At 50.9% G+C, this 21,347-nt stretch overlaps 1 protein-coding gene and 1 pseudogene across 3 annotated transcripts in view; both read right to left on the bottom strand.

The window, feature by feature from the left end:
* Positions 1–319: 319 nt before the first annotated feature.
* Positions 320–21,347, bottom strand: part of SUGP2 (SURP and G-patch domain containing 2) — a 28,612-nt gene continuing 7,584 nt past the window's right edge. For 2 of the 3 annotated variants that reach the window (XM_068979670.1, XM_068979671.1), the window contains exons 4-10: positions 19,213–19,333; positions 14,086–14,573; positions 12,951–13,062; positions 8,668–9,185; positions 6,533–6,594; positions 3,652–3,788; positions 320–3,035 (exon numbers count right to left, since the gene is read on the bottom strand). In XM_068979670.1, coding sequence (XP_068835771.1) covers positions 2,915–3,035; positions 3,652–3,788; positions 6,533–6,594; positions 8,668–9,185; positions 12,951–13,062; positions 14,086–14,573; positions 19,213–19,333 — 1,559 coding nt within the window. In that variant the 3' untranslated portion in view covers positions 320–2,914. The remainder of the gene's footprint in view (positions 3,036–3,651; positions 3,789–6,532; positions 6,595–8,667; positions 9,186–12,950; positions 13,063–14,085; positions 14,574–19,212; positions 19,334–21,347) is intronic. The other variant, XM_068979669.1, reaches the window with a different exon arrangement.
* LOC138085497 (small ribosomal subunit protein eS27-like) lies at positions 10,568–10,742 on the bottom strand (annotated as a pseudogene).

Below are 21,347 nucleotides of genomic sequence, written 5' to 3'. Positions count from 1 at the left end.
GGTGGACCCAGCCACTATGCTTGGCCCTGATCACTACCTGCTCCCTGGCACCCTGGAGGCTTTCCTCGTGACTCACCAGGCCCCCTGGCTGCAGCGGGGTAGTCAGCTGGCCAAGGACATGCCTGAGAGGCAGCAATTTTACAATCTGTCTCCATGTAGGCCCCACCACATCCACCACATGTTCCCTGGCCAGTATGATTGAAAAATGCATCAGTGGAGACCATGGAAAATTGGGTTTTCTCTACATTTATTTCAACTGCTAAATGATTAACAACATCCACAACTTCTTAGATTAAAAAAAAAAAAAAAAGAAAAAACAACCCCAAACCCCCAAAACTTTCATTTTGTAACATCACAAATGTCTTCTAGGTTTTACCAAAGACCAAAAAGCTAAAATTCTCTATATGATTTCCAGTGATGGAAACGAGGCAGAGACAGTAAGCACCCAAAGTGGCGAGTTAGCACTTTCCGGATGCCTGTCGTCCTCACGGAAGAGCCCCTGGAACTAGAATGACAGAAAAGACACTGTGACTTTGACAAGGCTACGCAGCTGCACGTCACGCTTGCTTGCATGCATGCTCCCTGCAGAGTGGCCTCTGCCAGAGAGAGCAAGGGCAGGCGTGGAGGGCCAGCGTGCTGGTCCTCGGCCAACGGACGGCACAGGACGCACCGCCATGCTCCTCCCTAGCCCCCACAACGCCTTGACTGCCTCAATGCCATCTCCACAGAAATGTCACCTGAGTGTTTACGGGACTTTCCAGGCTCAAGAAGTAGGTGTTCCCTTTGACGTTTGCCAAAGGCTCATTGTCAGCCAAAGCAGGACACCCCCAGGAGGAGTGGCAGGAGGCTGTGGATTGAATAGGGCTCGAATCCTGGGAATTCCTAAAGTATTTTATTTATAAATAAAAGCAGAAAGCTAAGAATGAGCATACTAGGACAAAGTGAATATGATGGTCAAAGCTATGCTTGAAGAGCGAGAACTCTGGGCGTGCGCTGGCCGTGCATGCTCTGTGACAGGCCATGGGGAGCCAGGCCCACGTCTCAGGGTTCGATCACTCTGCCTAACTCATAGCCAACACGGAAGGCTGCTGGAAGGATTAAAAAAGAAAGGAGGTGATTCCCCCAGGTTGTGGTTCCCCCAAACCACACCACCAGGCTATTCCAACTCTGCTGAAGAACCTCCAACATGTCCACCCATAAAGGTCTGCCAAAACAACAGAAGTGACCAGAAGCAAGCAGCGCTCAGGGGACTACCCATGACATGAAGAGAGGCAGCACCAGGTGGGAACGCGACGCTGCACCACCGAGTGCGGGCCAGACAGAGAGAGACCCAGAGGCGGCTGGGACTACAGCCCAGGAGAGCTGAGGATCTGAGAAAATGAGGATTTCGTAAATGCCAATAAAAGTGGTTGATGGGGTAATTCACTGCTCTGTCCCCCAAGTTCACAGTATCAGCAGGATTTTTCAGATTTTGACAGATATTTAAAACTTCAACACTGCTGCTTTCTGATGAAGGGTTGAGAGATCCCCACAGCCTGAGAATTCCACATGTAGCTGCAAGAGGCAGAGTGTGAGAAGCTGGAAGGGGCGGCAATCATACGTCTTGAAATAGCAAACAGCTGCAGATCCCACCCCAAGAGGATCCTTTCTGTTCTGCACAAAGGCCCTAATAAAACAATTCTTTACACTGCCACACACGCAAAAAATGAAATCTTGAAGAGTTTACACCTCCTACCCCTTTGCAGGAAACACTCCATATGTGGTTTTTTAAAAAAACTAGTTTGCTTTGTGGGTTTTAAAGAGAATGTAAATTTGGGGAAAGTTTCATTAGTGTAATGACTACTCCCCAATGACTTTAGCTGCTGAATACATTGGTGAAATTTCATTGAGTCTCTAGGGATGCATTTAAGAGTTGAGACTCTACATAAATAACATGTTCATTGAACCCACGTGTGTGAAGAGCTTCAGCACCCAGACCGGCAGGCTGTGGGACTAGGGCGCAGGCTTCACTGCTCCTGATCCATACTCCCTATTTGAATTTGAGAAGACACAATCCATGACTGTCTCGGGATCAAGTCTGCTCTTAGAGGGCAGCGTGTCCTGGGACAGGAAACCCGACAGTGGCCGGCTCCCGAGCCTGCAAGGACAACCCCACCTTCTGAGTGGGGCCAGCAGAGACCTGCGGAAGACCTGCTGCCAGAAGCATTTGGAAGAAGGGGAAAGGCAAAAGCAGGCTGGAAACGGGGCCTTTTTTTGTGTGTTTTAAGAAAAAGAAAAGCCAGGGGGTGGAACCTCCACACCAGAAACTGCAGAGATGTCTGTTTTCCGTGTACACACCAAACCTGCTTGGGCACTGGCTCCAGGGCTGATCCGGGACAGAGGTGGTGTTTTAAGAGTAATTGCTGCTGCAAGCCTTATCTTTCTCACCAATGGTTTTCATCTATTCAGGGAGAGAACGATTTTGTTCAAAACTGAGTTGGAAATTATGGGTGGGGAAGACAAGTAAAAGCAGGGGAGAAAGATAAGCATATTTATAGGCCAAAGGCCCTCGGGGAGGAGAAGGACTGGAGACCCTCAAATCGAGACGAGGGACGAGTGGCGTCCTCTGCGGTGCCAGCTTCGAGGTAACCCTGACACGCGCAGGACACAAGGCCACTCCTGAGGCAGCTTGTTTCCACAGGACGGCTTGGCGCTCAGGCCCCACCACAGGCTGCAGGCGGCGTGCAGGGCGAGTGTGGGGCTCGCTCCTTCAGCCAAACCTGGAAGGTGAGGGGCAGGACGCACCCACAGCCGAACACCCCTAGTGCTTCCCTCACCGAGTTTTATGGTTTTGGGGGGAGTGACACCTTGGTGCTGGCGTCCTACCTCCTGGCACGTCAGCTCAGGCAGAGCCCCCGCTGGCTCACACACATACCTATTTGCTGGCCCGTCTGTGTCTGTACATCTGCATCATCCTCTGACGGAACACGTCAAACGTGTCTTCTTTGTGCTCCTGCCCGTCGGCACCCAGCCCCTCCCCTTCCGATGCGCTTCCCCTGAGGAGCAAAATGGACAGTTAGCTGGGCCTGAGCCCGCGGCCTGGCCACCAGGGCACGGACACAGCCCGAGCCGCCAGAGGGGCACGGCGGCATGAGGGACACACGCAGGTGACAGCAAGGGAAAGAGGAAATCGAGACAGAACTCATGGTGGGGACAAGGGACACTCACCTGTGCAGGCCCGTGGACCTTCTGAGAAGCATGCTCAGAAGCCAGCCCCTTATTACAGCAGAAAGCCTCCCCAGCAGCGCTAAGCTCACTTTTAATGGAAATGCTTGCTGCACGTTAGTGGGGCTTCCTAAACTGTGGGCTCTCTCCTGGCTAGTCTGAGTGTGGGTTCCCGGAAAAGGGAAGTGGCTGTTAGCGTAACTACCCAGAATTACCACTCGGCTTTTCTGATCATAATGAACACGGCCAAATGTCAGAGACCAAGGCTACGCAAACGCAGCCAGAAACTGTGAACACCTGCACAGGGACACGCCCTGCCAGAAGCCACGCTCAACACCGGGGAAACCAACGGGTGCGGGTCAAAGGACTCAGGGCCAGAACCCCCCAGAGAGCCTGTCTCCCCGGGCACAGCCGCCCGCCCCCCGGCCCCCGACGCCTGCCGCATACACGCTGACCGGCTCCCTGATGCCCTTCCCACAGGAGCCCAGGCCGTGGCCCTCCTTCCAGCCCATCTTCTGTAGCATCTGGAACCCCAGGTTCTTGTCGGTCAGCTTCTGCTGGGCAAAGTCAAAGTCCTTGGGTTTCTGAGGAGAGAGAAGAGCGTGGCACATGAGAGGCAGCAAAGCACCTGGATCAAGAGTCTGCCCTGGGCTGCACCTGGACGTGGTCCAGTACTAACACCCCAATGCCCCTTTGATGCCCCTAGAGGCTCAAGATCAAGTCATGGTCCTGGCAGCATTCCCTGGGTGGGCTGATATTTGTAAAGGTTGGAGGTCACAGCTTGAGGTGTCCCCAGAGAACTGAACCAGAGCAGTCTGTCAGGCTTCGCTGCGACCACTCTTGTTGCGGTGTTGAGACTATGAACTAAACTTTGTGCGGGGATGGTAGGGGCTGGGCCCAAAATTTTGACTAGGAAGATCCCAGAGTGGAGACCTGAATAAAGAAAGTGGCCATGTGATGATCAGGGGGCATATCCCAGGCTGGGTGAACAGGCCTTGAGGCAGGAAGGCCCTAGAGTGCCAGAGTCAGAGAGGAAGCAGGGTTAAGGCAGAAGGGGGCCAGATAGGAATGGAGAGAGGCTGTACAGAAGAGCTGTCTCAAAGGGCCCTCTTTATTCGATGTCCACTCCTCTCTCATCGTTTCATTCATTTCTGTGATCTTTCAAAACGCTGGACAGTGACTCCATTCTGGAAGCTTCCTGAGCAGCCCTCAGGCATTACTAACCAAACCTATGTGTGTGTCTGGTCCTTCTCAGGTCTGGGGCTCTGAGTGCTCCCAGGGGCAGGGACGAGGTTTTACCTGGACTCTGGGGTCCATGTCTAGTACGGAGCAGACCTCGCTGAGTGGGTGCAGCTGGGAAGGATGGGGCCTGGGAATGACCTTGTGGGTGGAGAAGTAAGAAGCCCTGGCAGAGATCTGGGCTCCAGAGCAGGCTGTGGAAAGACAAATGAAAAGGCCCAGAGGCCTCTGGAGGAGACACCTGCCCGGTGTGAGCTACAGGGATCTCCATTCACTCATGAATATTCATGTGCTGCGAAGTCTAGGCAGCTAGAGGCTCACAATTCCTGCCACCTGAGCCTGTTTCTTTAATCCATTTATGGCCTGGGAGACTGAGAACGCGCTCCCAGGGAGAAGGTTCCTTTGTCCTAATCAAGGCAGCAAAGAGCAGCAGGGAGGGTTCCAGTGTGGGTGGGAAGAGGGTGGAGAAGGGACAGGAAAGGTCGGCCACAGGTCCCCCAAGGGCAGGCCTGCACCTCGCTTCTGGAAGGCTGCACAAGTGGAAGCAACAAGAGGAACAGGGGTCCACTCAGCCAGACAGCTCTTGGTGAGTTTTCAACTGTGTCTCAGAATCAGCCTGCCCGGTCTCCTGGGGCTAGAGCACAGCCGTACCCGAGGCCAGGCTGCAGAGTGCAGAGAGCTACGAGGAGACCTCCTCCCTGTCAGCAGTCGCCCCAAAGCGAGACCCACGGTGGCAGGATACCAGCTGGCCGTACACTGGTTAGCACCATTTCATTTAATCCTCGTGGGATCTCCTACCTGCAAGGTAGGTGCAACTGTCCCACTTTACAGATGTACAAACAGAACCTCATGCCAAGATTAGATGGCCAGGCTGAGCCTAAAATGGCTGCCTTCTCACTGTTAAAAACACACACTTCAGGCACAGGAAGGTTCCTGCTCCCAGCTGTAACTGAGGTCACACTGATGCTTCATCTGTCTGCTGAGATTGGCGCGATGCACTCACAACAGTCTGAGCCACCACACAGGCTTTCCTCAGCCCTGGATGCCTGCAGAGACACCTGGTTCTCCACTTACCTCTTGGACTGCTAGGGACCTGTGATGTCCCCACGTGTCCCAGGTGACCTGGGCCAGCCTCACCTGCCTGAGGTTCACTCTCATCTCCTTCCAATGACCCACCCCCCACAGGGGCGCCCTATTTCAGGCAACAGCAGCCCTGGTCCCTTCACTGTGCAGGCCGACACCCCCAGAGTCACCCTGGACTCTTCTTGGCTCTCTCTGGCCCACATCCCGTCCATCAGTAAGTCCCACCAGCTCCGCCTCACCCCGCCTGGGCCCCAGCTCCGCCTGGACCGCTAGCCCACAGGCTGCTTTCCACACAGTAGTTATAATGGGCAGGTCTTCTACCCAAATCCCCACCGTGGTTTGGCCCCCTGACACCTCTCCCAAAGAAGGGGCACAGTGCTGACACCCACCTACAGACCCCATGTGACCTGGCTGCTGCCACCTCCACTTCCTCACCGCCCCACCCCCACCGCCCCACTCTAGGCACAAAGGGCTCGCTGCTGACCTGTGCCTGCCCTGGGGCTTCTATCTGGCCTCCCACCTTGCTCCTCCTCACCCACCATGCTCGGTTCTACACATTTCTGCTGCTGACAGCCCTGCTCACTGCTGCCTCTGGGTGGGCAGATGGAAGAGAGAGCACAGGGTGTCGGTGCCGGTTCATTAATGAACACTCGCACACGCATGCGCACACACACTCGTGCATGCACACACACACTCAGCTTACCAGCAAAGCAGCGCAGTTTTAACCACAATTAGTCTACTAAATCTGAACCTTTCGATGGCTGAGACATGATCTTGTTCATCTCGCCGATCCACTGCACACATCAGGCCTTACCCATCCGTTAAACAGACTAATTGCTCCATCCTGTGCTCTGGGCAATGCAAAGCAGTTTTAAGAGGGATAAGGCTGTGTGTTGTTCTTTGCATGTTGACACCTGGCCTGCAGAGTGAGTACAGCCTGCAGCCAGTACCCTTGAGAACTAGGGCAAGCTCTGTGTCACATGTGAGGATGCCCAGCCATGCTCACCTTCTTCTTGGACACAGGGCGACCCCGAGGCCTGTCATAGGCAATTCGAACTGGTTCGTGAACTGGAAGACAAAAGAAATGTATATATACAAATACAGAGGTCCTTTCCCCAGATTACTTAGAAGACAAGCGTGCTGCAGCTTTGGCTAACGGCCCTTCTGCCGGCAGAGCAGGCTAGGAGCTGCACTGCGGGGCCAGCCGCTTGGCCCGCAGAGCACTGAAAGGAGCACAGAGGCTCAGCTGAGCACTGCCTTGCTGGGGGAGTCTCCTTAAGTGTGACCGCCACGTTTACGATGACGGACCCAACACACGCACTGCCTTCCAAGACTGCAGGAAGGCATTTTGCTTCAATAAATAACTGATTTGTGACACTGCGCCCTCTTCATGTCTCTGCAAGTGTTCCATAGATAAAGAAATAAAGTCCACACAGAACTTTCCAGTAAAAACAATCACACTTCTCATACAGAGCACTGCTGCTGTTGCTGTTGCTGCTGCTGCGAAGTCGCTTCAGTCGTGTCCGACTCTGTGCGACCCCATAGACGGCAGCCCACCAGGCTCGCCCATCCCTGGGATTCTCCAGGCAAGAACACTGGAGTGGGCTGCCACTTCCTTTTCCAATGCATGAAAGTGAAAAGTGAAAGTGAAGTCACTCAGTCGTGTCCGACTCTTCACGACCCCACGGACTGCAGCCCACCAGGCTCCTCCGTCCATGGGATTTTCCAGGAAAGAGGACTGGAGTGGGGTGCCATCGCCTTTTCCATACAGAGCACTAGATCATATTATTATTATAATATTTGACAAAGGAGAGACTAGCAGGTCTGGTACTATCTCATCAACCACCCTATCAAATAACTGAGAGCTTCTAAAATTCAAAGAATCTCACTTTTCCCCCATGAAGGCCATCATAACAAGTATTCTGATGTGCTACTGCCCTCTGGTAAGTTCTGAAGGAGGAAGAGCTTAGTAGAGAGTTAGCAATCAATTGCAACACTGTTTCTAAACAGAAACCATGAGAACTGTTAGCAGGCAAAACTAGACTGATACTGCTGGGTGTGAATATGACGTTCTCAATAACTTAGAACACATAGATTCTACACACACAGTAGGGCACTGTTCACCAAAACCACCTCCTCCCACACAAGCGTCAAAGGATCAGCCCCACAAAAGAAACCCAGGCCTGGCTGTGTGGAGACCTGGGTGGGCAGCAGGGAGCCCACCAAAAGTGGCACATGCTATGATTTACAGTCCGAAAAAGGCAAAACCACAAGGCCAGAAAGTGGTCAGTGGTTGCCGGGGCCAGGGAGGAGACTGTGGAGGGCAGAGAGACACTTCTGGGAGGAGCCCCAGCTTGGCAGTGCTGGAGGCACGCGCCTGTGCACCTCCGCCAGAACTCCATGGACTGTCCACTGGGAAAGGGTGCACTTTCACTGCTGGCAAACCATACCTCAAGAACCGTGACCCGTCCTACAGACGAGCAGGAGACGGCCTTCCATGGCCAAGGCCGGCAGAGCGTGGACTCCACAGGCCCCACCAACTGTGGCCCCAGATTGCTCCATGGCCCCTGCCTCAACATCATCAAGCAGCTATCACTACCCTGGGGCCTTGCAGGAGGGAGGGGGGCAGTGCTCAGAAAGCTGGGCACCCCTCTAGATCACAGGCAGTTAACAGCCAAGACGACCCAGGCCTGTTTCTTCCACAGCCAGGATCCCCCTGTTGGAAGCTGAGCAATAACGGAAAATAACAAGCAACATGTGGGGTGCTGGAAGCCAAAGGCAGCATCTCCTTAGAGTGCCATCTCTGGAGCAACTGGAAACGTCAATTTCTCATGAACATTTTGGACTGTGTGCAAAACCAACAGGACTATTCTAGGTTAAATAAAATATAAGACCAAAGAGCCCCTGGTTGTGCTGGTCCTAGGGGGATTCTCAAAGGTTAGCTGGAGTGATCAGAGGCAGAAGGGGTGACAGGGGCCAGCAGTCATCTTGCAGCTAAACTTGGGTTGGGGGGATCAGGTAAATTCCTCAAAACAGGCCATGTCTCCACAATTTTCCATGACCCCCAGCTGAGCATCATTCCTCCTCAGGTATTAAACAGAAGATGCGCTGAGGCCACTGGACTAATACCCAGGCACTCACCCTTGGGCTCCTGGATGAGACACAGCCTCTTGGGAGCTGGGATCATGCCGACCTTCAGTGACTTGCTGCTGATCCTCTTCCGGGGGAAGCAGGCCCCTGAGGAGGCCTGGGACAGGGCAGGCCCGCCAGCCGGGCTGTCCTCGGCCACCTCGCTCAGGAGGCCATCAGCTGGGGGGCTGCCCTCCGAGCCCTCAGACTTGGACCCTTCTGCCGGCCTGGAGGCCCCTTCAGGAGGGGAGGCCTCCTCACCCCCTTCCTCGTCCTCCTCTTCGTCCTCTTCCTCCTCCTCCTCCTCCTCAGGCATCACCTCTGGGCTCTCCAGCTCAGCCTCATGCTGAGAGGGCTCGTCCTCAAACTCTCCTTCTCCTTCCATGGGCTCCAGGGGGCTCTCCTGAGAATCAGCACTCTCACTGGCATGGAGGGTCAGTGGAGATGACGCAAAGCAAATCGACGGGCACAGTTCAAATACCTTTTTTCGATAGAATTTGAAAGCTGAACTATTTTGGTCATGTAGAAACCTAGGATAAAGATGAGATACACTGGTTAACCAGAGGGTTCTCTAAACTTTCCTGTTTGCTGAAACTGTCCAACTGGACCTGACAGAACTGGAGGTGGCACAAAGCAGCAGATACATGACTGCTTTCTTCCAGCTGTGGTAGAAAGTCAGCCTTTCTTTCTTGATGGTAACCCTACAATGAGACAGAAAGTTTGAGGAGTATTAGTAATTTAACAAAGGAGCAGAAACATAAGAGCCCTAACTGCTTTCTTGGGGAGGGAGTCGGAGGAACGAAGTATGCAGGGACGGTCAGGGAACACGCTGGAACGAGCTCTACCACCACAGCCAGGAGACCCGGCCCGGCCTTACCTCATCTCTCTCTACGTCACCGGCCACGCTAGGCCTGCGCGTGGTGTGACTCTCTGTTCCTCCCGCCCTCCAGCCATGAGATGGAGAAAGGCGTGCCAACCACAGCACCTCCTGCCTCACGTCCCGCAACAAAGCCATGTGACTACGGGGGCAACAAGGCCTCTCTGCACCTCAGAGTTCAATGGCCTTAGTCATAGCTTGGAGGTGTGGCTAGTGCTGAGAAACCAAAAACACACAAAATATACTTGGGCCAAAGGAAAGACAGCCCTTGTTCTTGGAAAGGACAACTCAGCCTCATAAAGGAGTCAATTCTTCCCTAACTAAATATTGATGTATAAAAGTAAAAGCATCATTTTTTTTCTGGATCTGAATGTGATTCTTAAGTCCATGAAGTGAAGGGTTAATCTCTCAGTCGTGTCCAACTCTTTGTGACCCCACAGACTATAGCTTGCCAGGCTCCTCTGTCCATAGGATTCTCCAAACAAGAATACTGGAGTGGGCCGCCATTTCCCTCTCCAGGGGATCTTCCTGACTCAGGGATCAAACCCAGGTCTCCCGCACTGGACGCAGATTCTTCACCGTCTGAGCCACCAGGTACGCATGCAGAAACGCAAGTATGCAAGAGTACCTAGGCGCACCCCCGGAACAAGGTCAGGAAGAGGCCCAGCTCCACCACATATTACAAAGTGTGTAAAGCCTCTACAGTTAAGACAGTATGAGACTGGTCTATGGACAGACAGATCCAGAGAAAGACCAGAAACATAGATCTGATGAAGGTGGAAACAGAACAATCTTTTCAACAAATGGTGTTGGGACAACTAGGCAGCTTTTTAGAAAAATATTTAAACTGGTTCTGTGCTACAGGAAATATTTTTAATTGTATTTTTTTCACACATAATCAAAACTTTATTGAAAACCTGACATCAAAATAGGAGAGCGAGTTGTATACCTTACAAAATGAAGCATCATTAGTTAATCTAGGCAGATGAACTGGAATTACTGAACTGATGAGGCATCCTGTGAGAGAACACAGCCTCAGGAGGGTGTGTGGATCACCAGTGTTGCTCTTCTAAATGAACACCCTTCTAGGAACCTGGTCTTTCCTCCTATTGGCTGACACAATACTACTGAACATCTTACACAAAGCACCAGTCTGAGCATGGCTGACTACCAGGGTAATCTTGTAGCTACCTGGACTTTGTACATCCATAAAGTAAGAATTCGGACTTTGAACAAGCTGTTCCTTTTTATGTTTCTTCTTTTCCAAGGAAGGATGCAGTAAAATTCCTGCCAAAGGCAGGCTGATCCCTTTGCAAGTCCAGCCCATGCAGATCTCTTAATCGTACTCCGTTTTTTCCAAGGCGTATTTATTTGTTTTTGTTGTGCTGGGTCTTCGTTGCTGTGTGCAGGCTTCTCTGGCTGTGTCAAGCAGGGGCTACTCTTCCGAGGTGGGCGGGCTCCTCACTCTGGTGGCCTCTCTCACTGCGGAGCAGGGGCTCTAGGGCGCTCGGGCTCCAGCAGTTGCGGCATGTGGGCCCAGAAGGGCTGTGGGATCTTCCGGGGCAGGCACTGCGCCTGTGCCCCTGTGCTGGCAGGCACACTTGCAAGCCTGGCCGCAGCAAAGCCTCTTAACTGCATTCTGAAGCTGACCCATAACTCAAGCACACTGGGAGCAGGGCGAGATGTGGCTGCATGGGCAGGACAACACAACAGGCTGGAGAGCGAAAACACGGGTGGGACAGGCGGAGGGGCTTCTGGATGTGTTGTGAGGGGGAAAGCGAGGCACAAAAGCCCCTGTTACACACAGAAACCTACCTGTGCTATAAGACCTGAGAGAAAAATACTCACACACATGCTACAAATAAGTGAAAATGGCTCCTTATTATTGATGGATGGGGGGAATGAGACTTCTCTGAGTTTGCCTTTTGTAATTTTTACTTTAAAGCCATACAAATTCTGTACTTATTTTAAAAATTAAATTTAAAAAGGAAAAAAACCTTCAAATAGATTCTCAGCAGAAACAAATGAACTTGACTGTGTCACACTGATGACATAACCACAAACACAAAATGAATTAACTGAAGCAACTACTGAACACATGACAGGTGGGACTCTTCTAAGGGAAAGCAACACGAAGTCATCTTGCCGTTTACTAAATAGGTGGGTGCTGGATGCAGTCATTTTCCAACTATCCTACGAGCACTGGGGGCGAGAATGCATCACCCCACTGAGGCTGCTGGAGTTTTCCAGCTCTCTCTGCAGGGTACAAAGCGGACAGCATCTTCTGAGGAACACTGCTCAGAAAAGGCTGCCACAGAGACTGAGGAATAACGCCAAACCCTGCCAGTGCCAAGTAAGCAGGACAATGCAGAGTTCTCTTTCTGCATTGGGAGAAAAGAGAAAACTGCTGAAATGCTCCCGCCTGCCCTTCACTGAGTTGTCCCCTTTGCCTGGCCCTGCCAGTGTGAGGTCCTGCATGCAGTGGCAGCCCAGCAGTCCCAAGGCCTGTAAAAGGCAGTACTAGGCTGAGTACCTGCAAGGTCACCAGTGCTCCATGTGGCTGGTCTGGGTCTCACAGGAAGCAAGAGGTACCCAGTGCAGGAGACCTATGCAACATCCAAATTTGCTATAAGAGCCTAGACACACTGACTCCCAGAAATGTTCCAGGAAATGTAAAATTTTTCACTGTATCCTTAAGTAAACTAAGGCACAACTCTCCAGCACGTTGGGATCAGGGCAAGGGTCCAGAAGCCCTAGCTGGCTGCAGAATGCAATCCAGATAGCATGGGAATCCCACCCACTCCAAGCAGAGCTCAGCCACGTTAAGGCTCAGCACTGAGAACACATGGCCCTCAGGCGGCCTCCCCCTTCAAGAGAATTCGCACCCCACAGGCAGAGTGGGTTCTGTGGCCTTTGGGCTATAGAATGTTGAATGTTTACCCCACTGAAGAATGGACAAGGGTGCCAAGCCAATACTACGTGGACGTGCTTGTTGCTCACACTGGGACCAAATCCCATTGCCGTGCTACACGAGCAGCACACTCAGCCCGGCCAGAGCTGCCAGCACCAGCAGGGACAGTGCCCTCCTCCTCAGGCTCACGGGCGAGCACACACTCTCCTCTTTGCCTCTGCAAAGGTTCTGGGGAGCCTTCACGTCCTTCTGCCGGGGCGTGCTCTCCCCTTCCCCTGGCCAACATCCACCGAGCCTTTGGATCCAGCTTAAACTTCCCTCTGGGGACGGCTTTTCCTGACGCCCCAGACGAGGGCAGGTCTCCAACAACCCCAGACAGATGCTTCTCCCGAAAAGCCCCGAGTTCAGTGGAAGAGAAGTCATGATCTATCCTGGCGGCAACTCTCTATGGGCTCTCAGGACACTCAGGAGGTGACCATAAATCAAAGGGGTGTGATGGGTACGTACCAAAGGTCAGGGTTGTCAATGCTGTTTTCTATGCTGAACTGTTCAATCTCTGGTCCCACCTGAGCAACAAATTTGGCCAGTTTCTCTGCAGTCTCCATTGTCTTCGTATCAACTACAAAATAAAGCAACTGTCATGAACCGGTTCTGAGCTGGCAATTTCCATGTGAACATCATGGGACTGTGGAGACTGATTACAAAGACGGCCCGTCACTGTGGTCTTACCCTTCGCCACGTGCCTCTGCCGCTCTGTCCAGCAGAGGCGGACTCTCCTCTGAACTGGGGCTGGCCCTGGGATGCGTTCTGACTGAGAATGTGACAGAAACGTGGAGCCTGGGCCTGAGGCGCCTCAAGCACCTCCTCTGCGTCTCCTGGATACCCAATCCAACCATCAGGCTTATTGCTGGGGGGTGACAGGCATGTAGCCCACAAGCTTCATCTCCTCAGCTAACAAACAGTCCCTGACTACTGGCCACTGCCTGCAGCTAGCAGGCCCAGCCTAGCCGACCTGAAACAACACCCGATGGTTTCTTTGAAGCCATAGCTTGGACTGGCTTGTTACATAGCAATAACTAGAAAAATGTTTTTCCCTCTACATTCCCATCTAGTGCTGAGGGGAAGCACTGGCCATAGGGCAGCCCTGTTGTGGAAGGAGAAGGCAATGCTCGGGAGAAACAGAAGAAACTGCAAGTCACCTAACTCTAGGGAAGGAAACGAGACAGCTTAGCAGGAAAGAGGAAACAGAACGAGAACCAGGGCAGCCCTATGAGAAGCGCAAGGGGCAAGAATAGAGAGAATCTGATCAAGGAGCTCAACGCCCCAAGCACGTGCATGTGGCACACCCTGCTGGCCAGAAGGGGAACTGCGCAGCGAAGCACAGACTCGGCAGGCGGCACGCGTGCTGGCTCCACGCTCAGGACAAAAGGAGGGGGCAGCAGGACTCCAGGGCCAGACCATGGGGAGGTGAGAGGAGCATGCCTCGGTGTGCGCCATCCTGGCCGGGTCCCTTTTGCTGCCGTCTGCTGCCCAGCCCTGCCCTGCCCAGCTCACGGAAGCTGCCTGCCTCTGCAGAGACCCCTGGAGATGGATCAGAGTTGGGGCTGGGGCCCAGAGAACAGGGGCAGGGGTGAGCACTCACCATCAATAGACGGGCAGGGAGAAGAGGTCTGAGGGGCTTCGGAGACATCCAAGCCTGCTGGTTTGGGGGATGGGCCGGAGGCTTCAGGGCTGGGGTCCCGAGGTGAGGGCCCGGCCAGCTCTGGGGGGCAGTCCTTGGCAGCATCACTTCTGTCTGGCTGGGGCGGCTTGCCCTGCAGGGAGCCCGCAGCCTGCCGGCCATGGTGTTTCAGCCTGGTGCCTGAGGAGAGTAGGGTCTGGGTCCCGGTGGTGGCTCTCCTCACTTTCCAGCCCCGGAGCCCTTGAGTTCGAAGATGCCCCCGCCGCCGCCCTGGTAGCAGCCTCCTCTTGAGGCTCCGGACCGCCCGGGCATACAGCATAGCCCGGACCGCACACTCTGCTGCCATTGGCTTCTGATCTGCTCCTGACAAGGTCTGGCTCATCCGCTGCATTTCTGCCAGCTTCAGCTTGTAATATTTATACTCCAGACTACTGTCATCAGACAAAAACCTATGTAACAAAACAGGAACAGCAGGACATCTGTGAACATACCAGCACAGCCAAACTGCTGCTGTAAATGCACTTCTGCAAACCCTTTCTACTTGGTGGCCTCCTTGCTGATGGAGAGGCTCTGCCCAGCTCTACCAAGGGCCCAGCGCTGGGCCCTGGTCATGTGTCCTGCTCAGAGCGACCACAGGGTGATCAGGAGCTTTGATGGAGCACTGGTTGATTCCTCCTCGATTTCAGCACCATGGAGGAGCTCACAGCTCCTGGCGGCCTCACATGGAAGCCCTGTGCTGCAGGGAATGGCAGGGATTGCTCCCAGACACTGCCTTCAGGAAGTGAAACCCTTCAAATGGTGGACACTCAGCAACCTTTTAATTACATCATTAAGGACAGTGTGCCATTGATGTGAAATCACGTGCCAGAGGCATAAGGAGAAGAGTCCAGAAAAGAGGAGTCTGAATTACATGCACTGACATTACATGTACTAACACAGACAGAGACCCGTGATACAGCCCGTGCAGGGCAAGCTCAGAAATCCAGCACTGAAACGTACCCTATGAAGCTGCCTCTGTGTACATAACACCCATGTGTATTTGTGCTTTTTCACACAGGTTGAAAGAATAAAAAGTAAATAAGAATTTGCTCTAAGGAGTGGGTGAGAAAGGGGAATGGAGGGGTCTTTCACAGTATTTACTTTGCAGACCATTTCATTAGCACTTTCTTTCATCTCTACTAACCCTTCCTTCCTAGTCTGGGCTTACCATTTTTTCCTTGCCTCATGAATTGAATGGTTATCTTCACTCTTTATTTCTGATAAACACATGCAAGGTTGTACCTTTCCCCCAACCTGCTACTTCCTTCTGAAGAGTTTCTAATTTCAGTTCTAATTCTCTTTCATATGAAAAGTTTTTTTAGAAGCCAGTTTTATTTAGGCTGTTGCTGGCTTCAAGTTATGGATTGCACAATGTGGCCAACATGATTTTCCTTTCCTGGGATGGTCTGTAATTTTCCCCATGACCTCATTCATACCAAGGTTTTTGTGAACATTCAACTTCAGTTTGTGTTAAAGAGTAAGTAGTGTCTGGTGAGTATGGCAGTATTTCACTGAGATCGTGTATTAGATTAGGTTCCCCATTGCCAGACTGGCCACGAGGTGGCAGTGCACAGCAGGATGCTGGCAGCTCTCTGTGCTGTGGCGTCCCTGGCGGGCGGCTCTGTATGGTGCTCCTGCCGATGCTCACTACACAGTCAAGGTCTGGCTGGATCTGGGGGAGCAGGCTGTGCTGGCTCCCCTGCTGCCCGAGACACTCTGCTGGGCAGCAGCAGCATCCTGTAAGACTGCACCCTAACCAGCCTAGGTTCCCACATGAGGGAAGGCGGACCAACAGGGATGCTCCAGGTCTCAAGTCAAATGCAGCCCCCTATCCACAGCAGAAAGCGGAGTAAATGCCAGGTGACCTGGACCCCCGCCACAGGAGTCCCTTTTCTGTGGTCAATTCTAATGCCAAGTGCAGGTTCAACACATCAGTCACAAGCCCATTTCCCCCAGCTCTAGTGGAGCACAACATCAAAAGGCACAGCACTCTCCCGAGCTAGCCTGCCAGGCTCAAATCCCAGTGCAGTCACTCACTAGCTGTGAGATTTACTGAATCTTTCTGTGCCTCAGTTTCTCCATCTGTAAGATGGGACGGGTGATAATGATAAGTTATTTCACCATGTTGCTGTGAGGCTTGAATTATATACTTTTCATTATAAAGAAAATGCTTTGGGAAATTCCCTGGTGGGCCAGTGGTTTGGACTTGGTGCTTTCACTGCCAGGACCTGGGTTCGATCCCTGGTTGGGGAACTAATATCTCACAAGACGCACAGCTCAGGCATTAAAAAAAAAAAAAAAGAGCAGCATCGGTGTGTCATCTCCAGGGATATAACAGTTAACTGTTAAAAGTAGCTTAAAGAACTAAAAGTGACTGTCTCTAAGGCGCAAACTCAGGGACTTCTCTGGCAGACCAGTGGTTAAGACTCCACTCTTCTACTGTAGGAGGGGCACGGGTTTGATTCCTGGTTGGGGAATGACCCCACAGGCTGCACTGGCATGGCCAAAAAAAAAAAAAGAGTGGAACTGGCATGAGAACGGATCATGGCAGAAACATTTTGCCTTTTGTTATAACATTGATTTCTTTGGTAAATCACATACAAATACCATTTTGACTTAAGAATTTAAACATATACACCAAAACCCTAAGCTTACTTTTTTTTTAACACTGTTTCTTTGCACACTCTTCCTTCTTATAGGCTCTGGGCAATTCTGAAGGAGTTCACAGGCTCCCTAATCTGCTCTTCATTCAGGTTGCTTCTATCAGCCAACCACTGAGATTCTTTCAACAATCATTCTTCAATTCCAAGATCCTTAACTGGCTATTTTCCATAATAAGCAGTTCCTCTTTCATGGATATAACATGCTGTTACCCATCTAAGACTACTAATCACATATGTAGTTTTAGACAGTCTTCTTTTTCTTACAGTAACTCTGTCTTAGGTGTCAGATCTGTTGAGTTGGGTGATCCTCTTTCATGATGCTGATTTTCCTCAAACACATGCTTACCTTTTGATTTGCAGGCCTGCCCACCACCACCACACATACCAAGCCTGGCTCGGCTTCTGTCCACCACCCCCGGCTATCAGTGACCGGGGGCCTGCGGGGAGTGTGCAGCGGTCACGGGGCCAGGGACACATGTTCCCAGTCCTCTCAGGGCCCCTTCCCTGCAGCCCAGTGACCTCGACAACCCCCTGGACACTGCCCCTGGGTCTCTCAGGTCTACATGACATCCTACCCAGAGGAATTGGTCCCTGCTTTCATCTGTCAGTCTGAGGCTATCTCGCCTCCTTCCTTCAGCCTAAGCACTGCTGAGACCACAGCGCCTGAGTGTGAATCTCAGCTCTGTCTGTTACTAGCTGTGTAGCCTCCAGGCAAGAGGCCTCTTTAAGCCTCAAGTTTTCTGACTGTATGTAAGGATGACAACATATCTACTTCAAGAGGTTGTTTGTGAGGGTTCGGCCAGCTAGTGCTTAAATCAGTAAAGTGCTTAGAATGGTACCAAGTGCACAAAAAGCAAAAGATTTGCTAAATAAAAAGTATTCAATAAATGATACTGGGGCAATTAGGCTATTTTTTTTTTAACTTTTAAGTTATATGCCTATCTTATTCAACATATGAACATGACCTTGGTGAATTCAAGAATTCTGTCAAAATAAAACCATAACAATTTCTAACTCTCCTCCCAGAAATCATACTGGTTACCACCAAAGCTCTGGCACCGTTACACAGAAATTTTTACCTTTCAAGCATCTTTAGTACAACAGCAAGAACAGAAAATTCAGGGATTTCCCTGCTGGTCCAAATCCACCTACGAATGCAGCAGGCACGGGTTTGATCCCTAGTTGGGAAAGATTCCACATGCCATGCGGCAATTAGGCCGATGGGCCACACCTCCTCAGCCCACATACTGCAACTGCTGAAGCCCATGCGCCGAGAAACCATGCTCTGCAACGGAGTCACAGCAATGGAAAACCCGTGCCCTGCAACGAAGGGCCGTCCCCGCGCGCCACAGCTAGGAAAGGCCTGCGCGCACAACTAGAAAAGGCCTGCGCGCACAGCTAGGAAAGGCCTGCGCACACCACAACTAGACAAGGCCTGTGTGAAGCAACAGACACCCAGCATAGCCAAAAATAAACAAATTAAAAGAAAAAAAAAGAATCTACCATGCAACACAGGGGACAGAGGTTCAACAGCTGGTTGGAGAACGAAGATGCCACATGCCGCAGAGAACTAAGCCCACATGCAGCTACGGAGCCTACATGCCACAGCTGGAGTCCACGTGCCTCAGAGAGAGCCAGCCCCCACGGGGGCAGCCAAGACTCGACTCAGTCAAGCCAATACATGATGGCCAATGTTTAAGAAATAAGGGAAGGGCACGTCATTATAAAACAAATCATTCTAAAAATCCAACAGAGAGGGACAGCTGAATAAACTGATCATCTACTCTTCAGGCCAGTAAACACAGCCATCTGAAATGTCTTCAAAAAGCAGGAAACATGAGCACTTTCCTGTGTAAAAGGAGTAGGTACATCACAGCATAATTACAACTGTGTGAGAAACCAGAGAGCCTCCCATGAGCAGAAAGACTGCTAACAAATACCCCCAGATGCCAGTGCGTGCCAGTAAGAGCACAGGTGGCTTCGCCCAACTTTCTATTCTTCTTCTCCTTTTCTAATAAGCAAATGCTGTATTAATATTCATGGTAGAAACTTTAATTTTAAAAAACCGTTCTATTCAAGCAAAGAGGCAATAAGACAAAACGAAGACAGTTGAACAGAAAGTAGCAATAAATCACAAACAACTGCTGTGACGTGTTCCTCATCTTACACTCACTCTTTGCACGCGTCTCTCACCTCATCCTCAAATCAGCACAGACAAGGAGTCTGAACCCATATGAACCTGACCCACCCTCATATGCTTCCTACTGACTGACACCACAGCTCAAAATAAACACTTCACTTTCTTCTCTGGACACTATCAGAGCAACAGAAACAGTGCCCTGTACTTTACAGGAGGGATTCAGAAGAGCACCAGTTAGAGACCTACCAGTAAGCAGGGTCCTCCTTGAGAAGAGCTCTCTCTTTGGGAGACAGGCTGCCTCCAATGACACGTGCAACCAGCTGGTCAATGATGTCCGCCACCTTGTGATCTGCTCGCTGGGGGACCTCTGGAACACACAGAAGGTCTTCTCTGAGAAACATACTGGACCGCATGGGGCCTAGGAAGATTAGGATAGAGCCTAAGGATGGAGCCTAAGCAGGTGCCAGCAACTGAAATCCTCCTTCACAAGAGACCAGCATTGAAGAGGGAAAGGGCCTGTTATTCTAGAAACCAATGTGCAAAATATCCTCTCAAAAGCTACAGTAGCATAATCACTAGGAGAGAAACAGTCGCAAACTTAGTGACTGTACAGAGCAATATTCTATAGGAAACAGTATGTAGCAACTCGTTATCACTTTTTACATTCAGCTTAACTTGTTCACAATATTAAGGGGAAAACAGACAAATGCAGCTAGGTTTAAAATAATGTAAAAAGTATATCTAAACTGTAATTTGCAACATGAACAAAGGAAGAAGAGATACAAATAAATAGACACACAGAAAAAGAGATTAGACAGAAATATACCAGAAAATCAGCAGAGGTTATCTATGGGTGGTAGATTTAGCAGGGATTTCACTTTTTTGTGTGCTTTATCTATAAAAAATAAACACATGTGATGCATAATCAGAAAACATACATAAGCTCACAAAGAAAAATTGTCCAACTAAAAAATATTAAAAAACATCAATAGTTCCAAGATAGGTGTTCACAGAAAGCATCTGTTGAATGTTTGAAAAAAAATTTTTTTAAGTATGAATTTCCTTTGATATTTGCTAGTTTTAATAGCACAGATGGTCTATCTGCTGATTCAATCAATAAAAATCAGCCCTGAACTGGAGAGGTTTTCCAGTTTGTTGCGGAATGGTATCGACATTCTCAACATCAGTGAGTTCTTAACACAGGATGCATCGATCCTTCAATTGTCATCTCATTTCCCCTCTGAAATTACTTTCTTTTTTTGTTGTGGGCTCTCAGTTTATAGAACTGCTAGTTTCACAGGATTTTACCAAAACAGTAAGAGCTTCAAAGTCAGAGGTTTTCAAAGACAATGAAATTTGTGCATCACTGCAACCAACTCTAGAGAAGATGACCACAGTTAAGGGCCAGAAAGTGGATCTTACCTTTGGCCCAGCAATCTTTCTGTGGATATCTCCTTTAAAGGAGGATTCAAATTTTTTTAATGAAAATAATAGTAAGAATCTAGAAATTCAACCAAAGATATCACCCCAGTATTTCTAGCAGAAATGGATGTAGTGGCAGCCTGTGCCCCGTAAGACGTGGACACTGGCGCCATCTACCTGATGACCAGGCAGGGGCCAGTGCTTGGCAGATGCCAGCTTCACAGGGACCTGGCTCTGCTAAGGCTCGGAAGCCTTCAATAAAAGGCACTATGCCTCCAACATCATGGCAGAAGCAGCAAATGCTGCAGAAACACAGCAAAGAGCCTTTGATAATCCTGTAGAGGAGCAGACTGCAGCGTTTTCAGCACAGCAAGACGGCAGCTACAGGCACACCTGCACAGCAGCACAAGCAGGGGGTGGCTGTGGGCAACTTTAGGTTGTGCGGGACTTTTTCGTTCCTCTCAGTATCACTGTTACACAGACTTTCCACCCCACTATTTCGGGGGATGTGGGGAAGAGAGGTCCCACTTCAGCCCTGAGCTCACTTCTGAAAGGCTCTCTCTCTGGCAATAGGTGCGGCTGCCCATCCATGGAGGGACCTACCTAGTGCCTGGAGCAGTCAGGGCTCCACAAGGGTGCCAACTTGACTGGGGCAATGGAAGCCGAAAACTGTATCAGAGGAAAAAAGGACTTCCTCAGTGGCCACTATGTGTGCTCATGACTTCTGGGCCTTCTGGGCTGTGAAAACATCCATCCTGGGAGTGCAGGGGGAGGGAAAGGGACACCACACAGCCAGTCACTTCTATTTCTATTACCTTCTTCTCTGTCTTTCCCCTCCCCAGTAAGCCAACTCCTTAACTGCAGGTTACCAGGTATACTGAAGTGATCTCTCAACTTCTAGCCAGTCTAGAAAAGTGAGCAGGTGAAAAGGTGCCTCCACCACCTAGCCCTCAGAACAG

This window comes from Capricornis sumatraensis, chromosome 9 (assembly GCF_032405125.1).
Source record: "Capricornis sumatraensis isolate serow.1 chromosome 9, serow.2, whole genome shotgun sequence".
Classification (NCBI taxonomy): Eukaryota; Metazoa; Chordata; class Mammalia; order Artiodactyla; family Bovidae; genus Capricornis; species Capricornis sumatraensis.
This window is presented reverse-complemented; position numbering and strand designations above follow the sequence as displayed.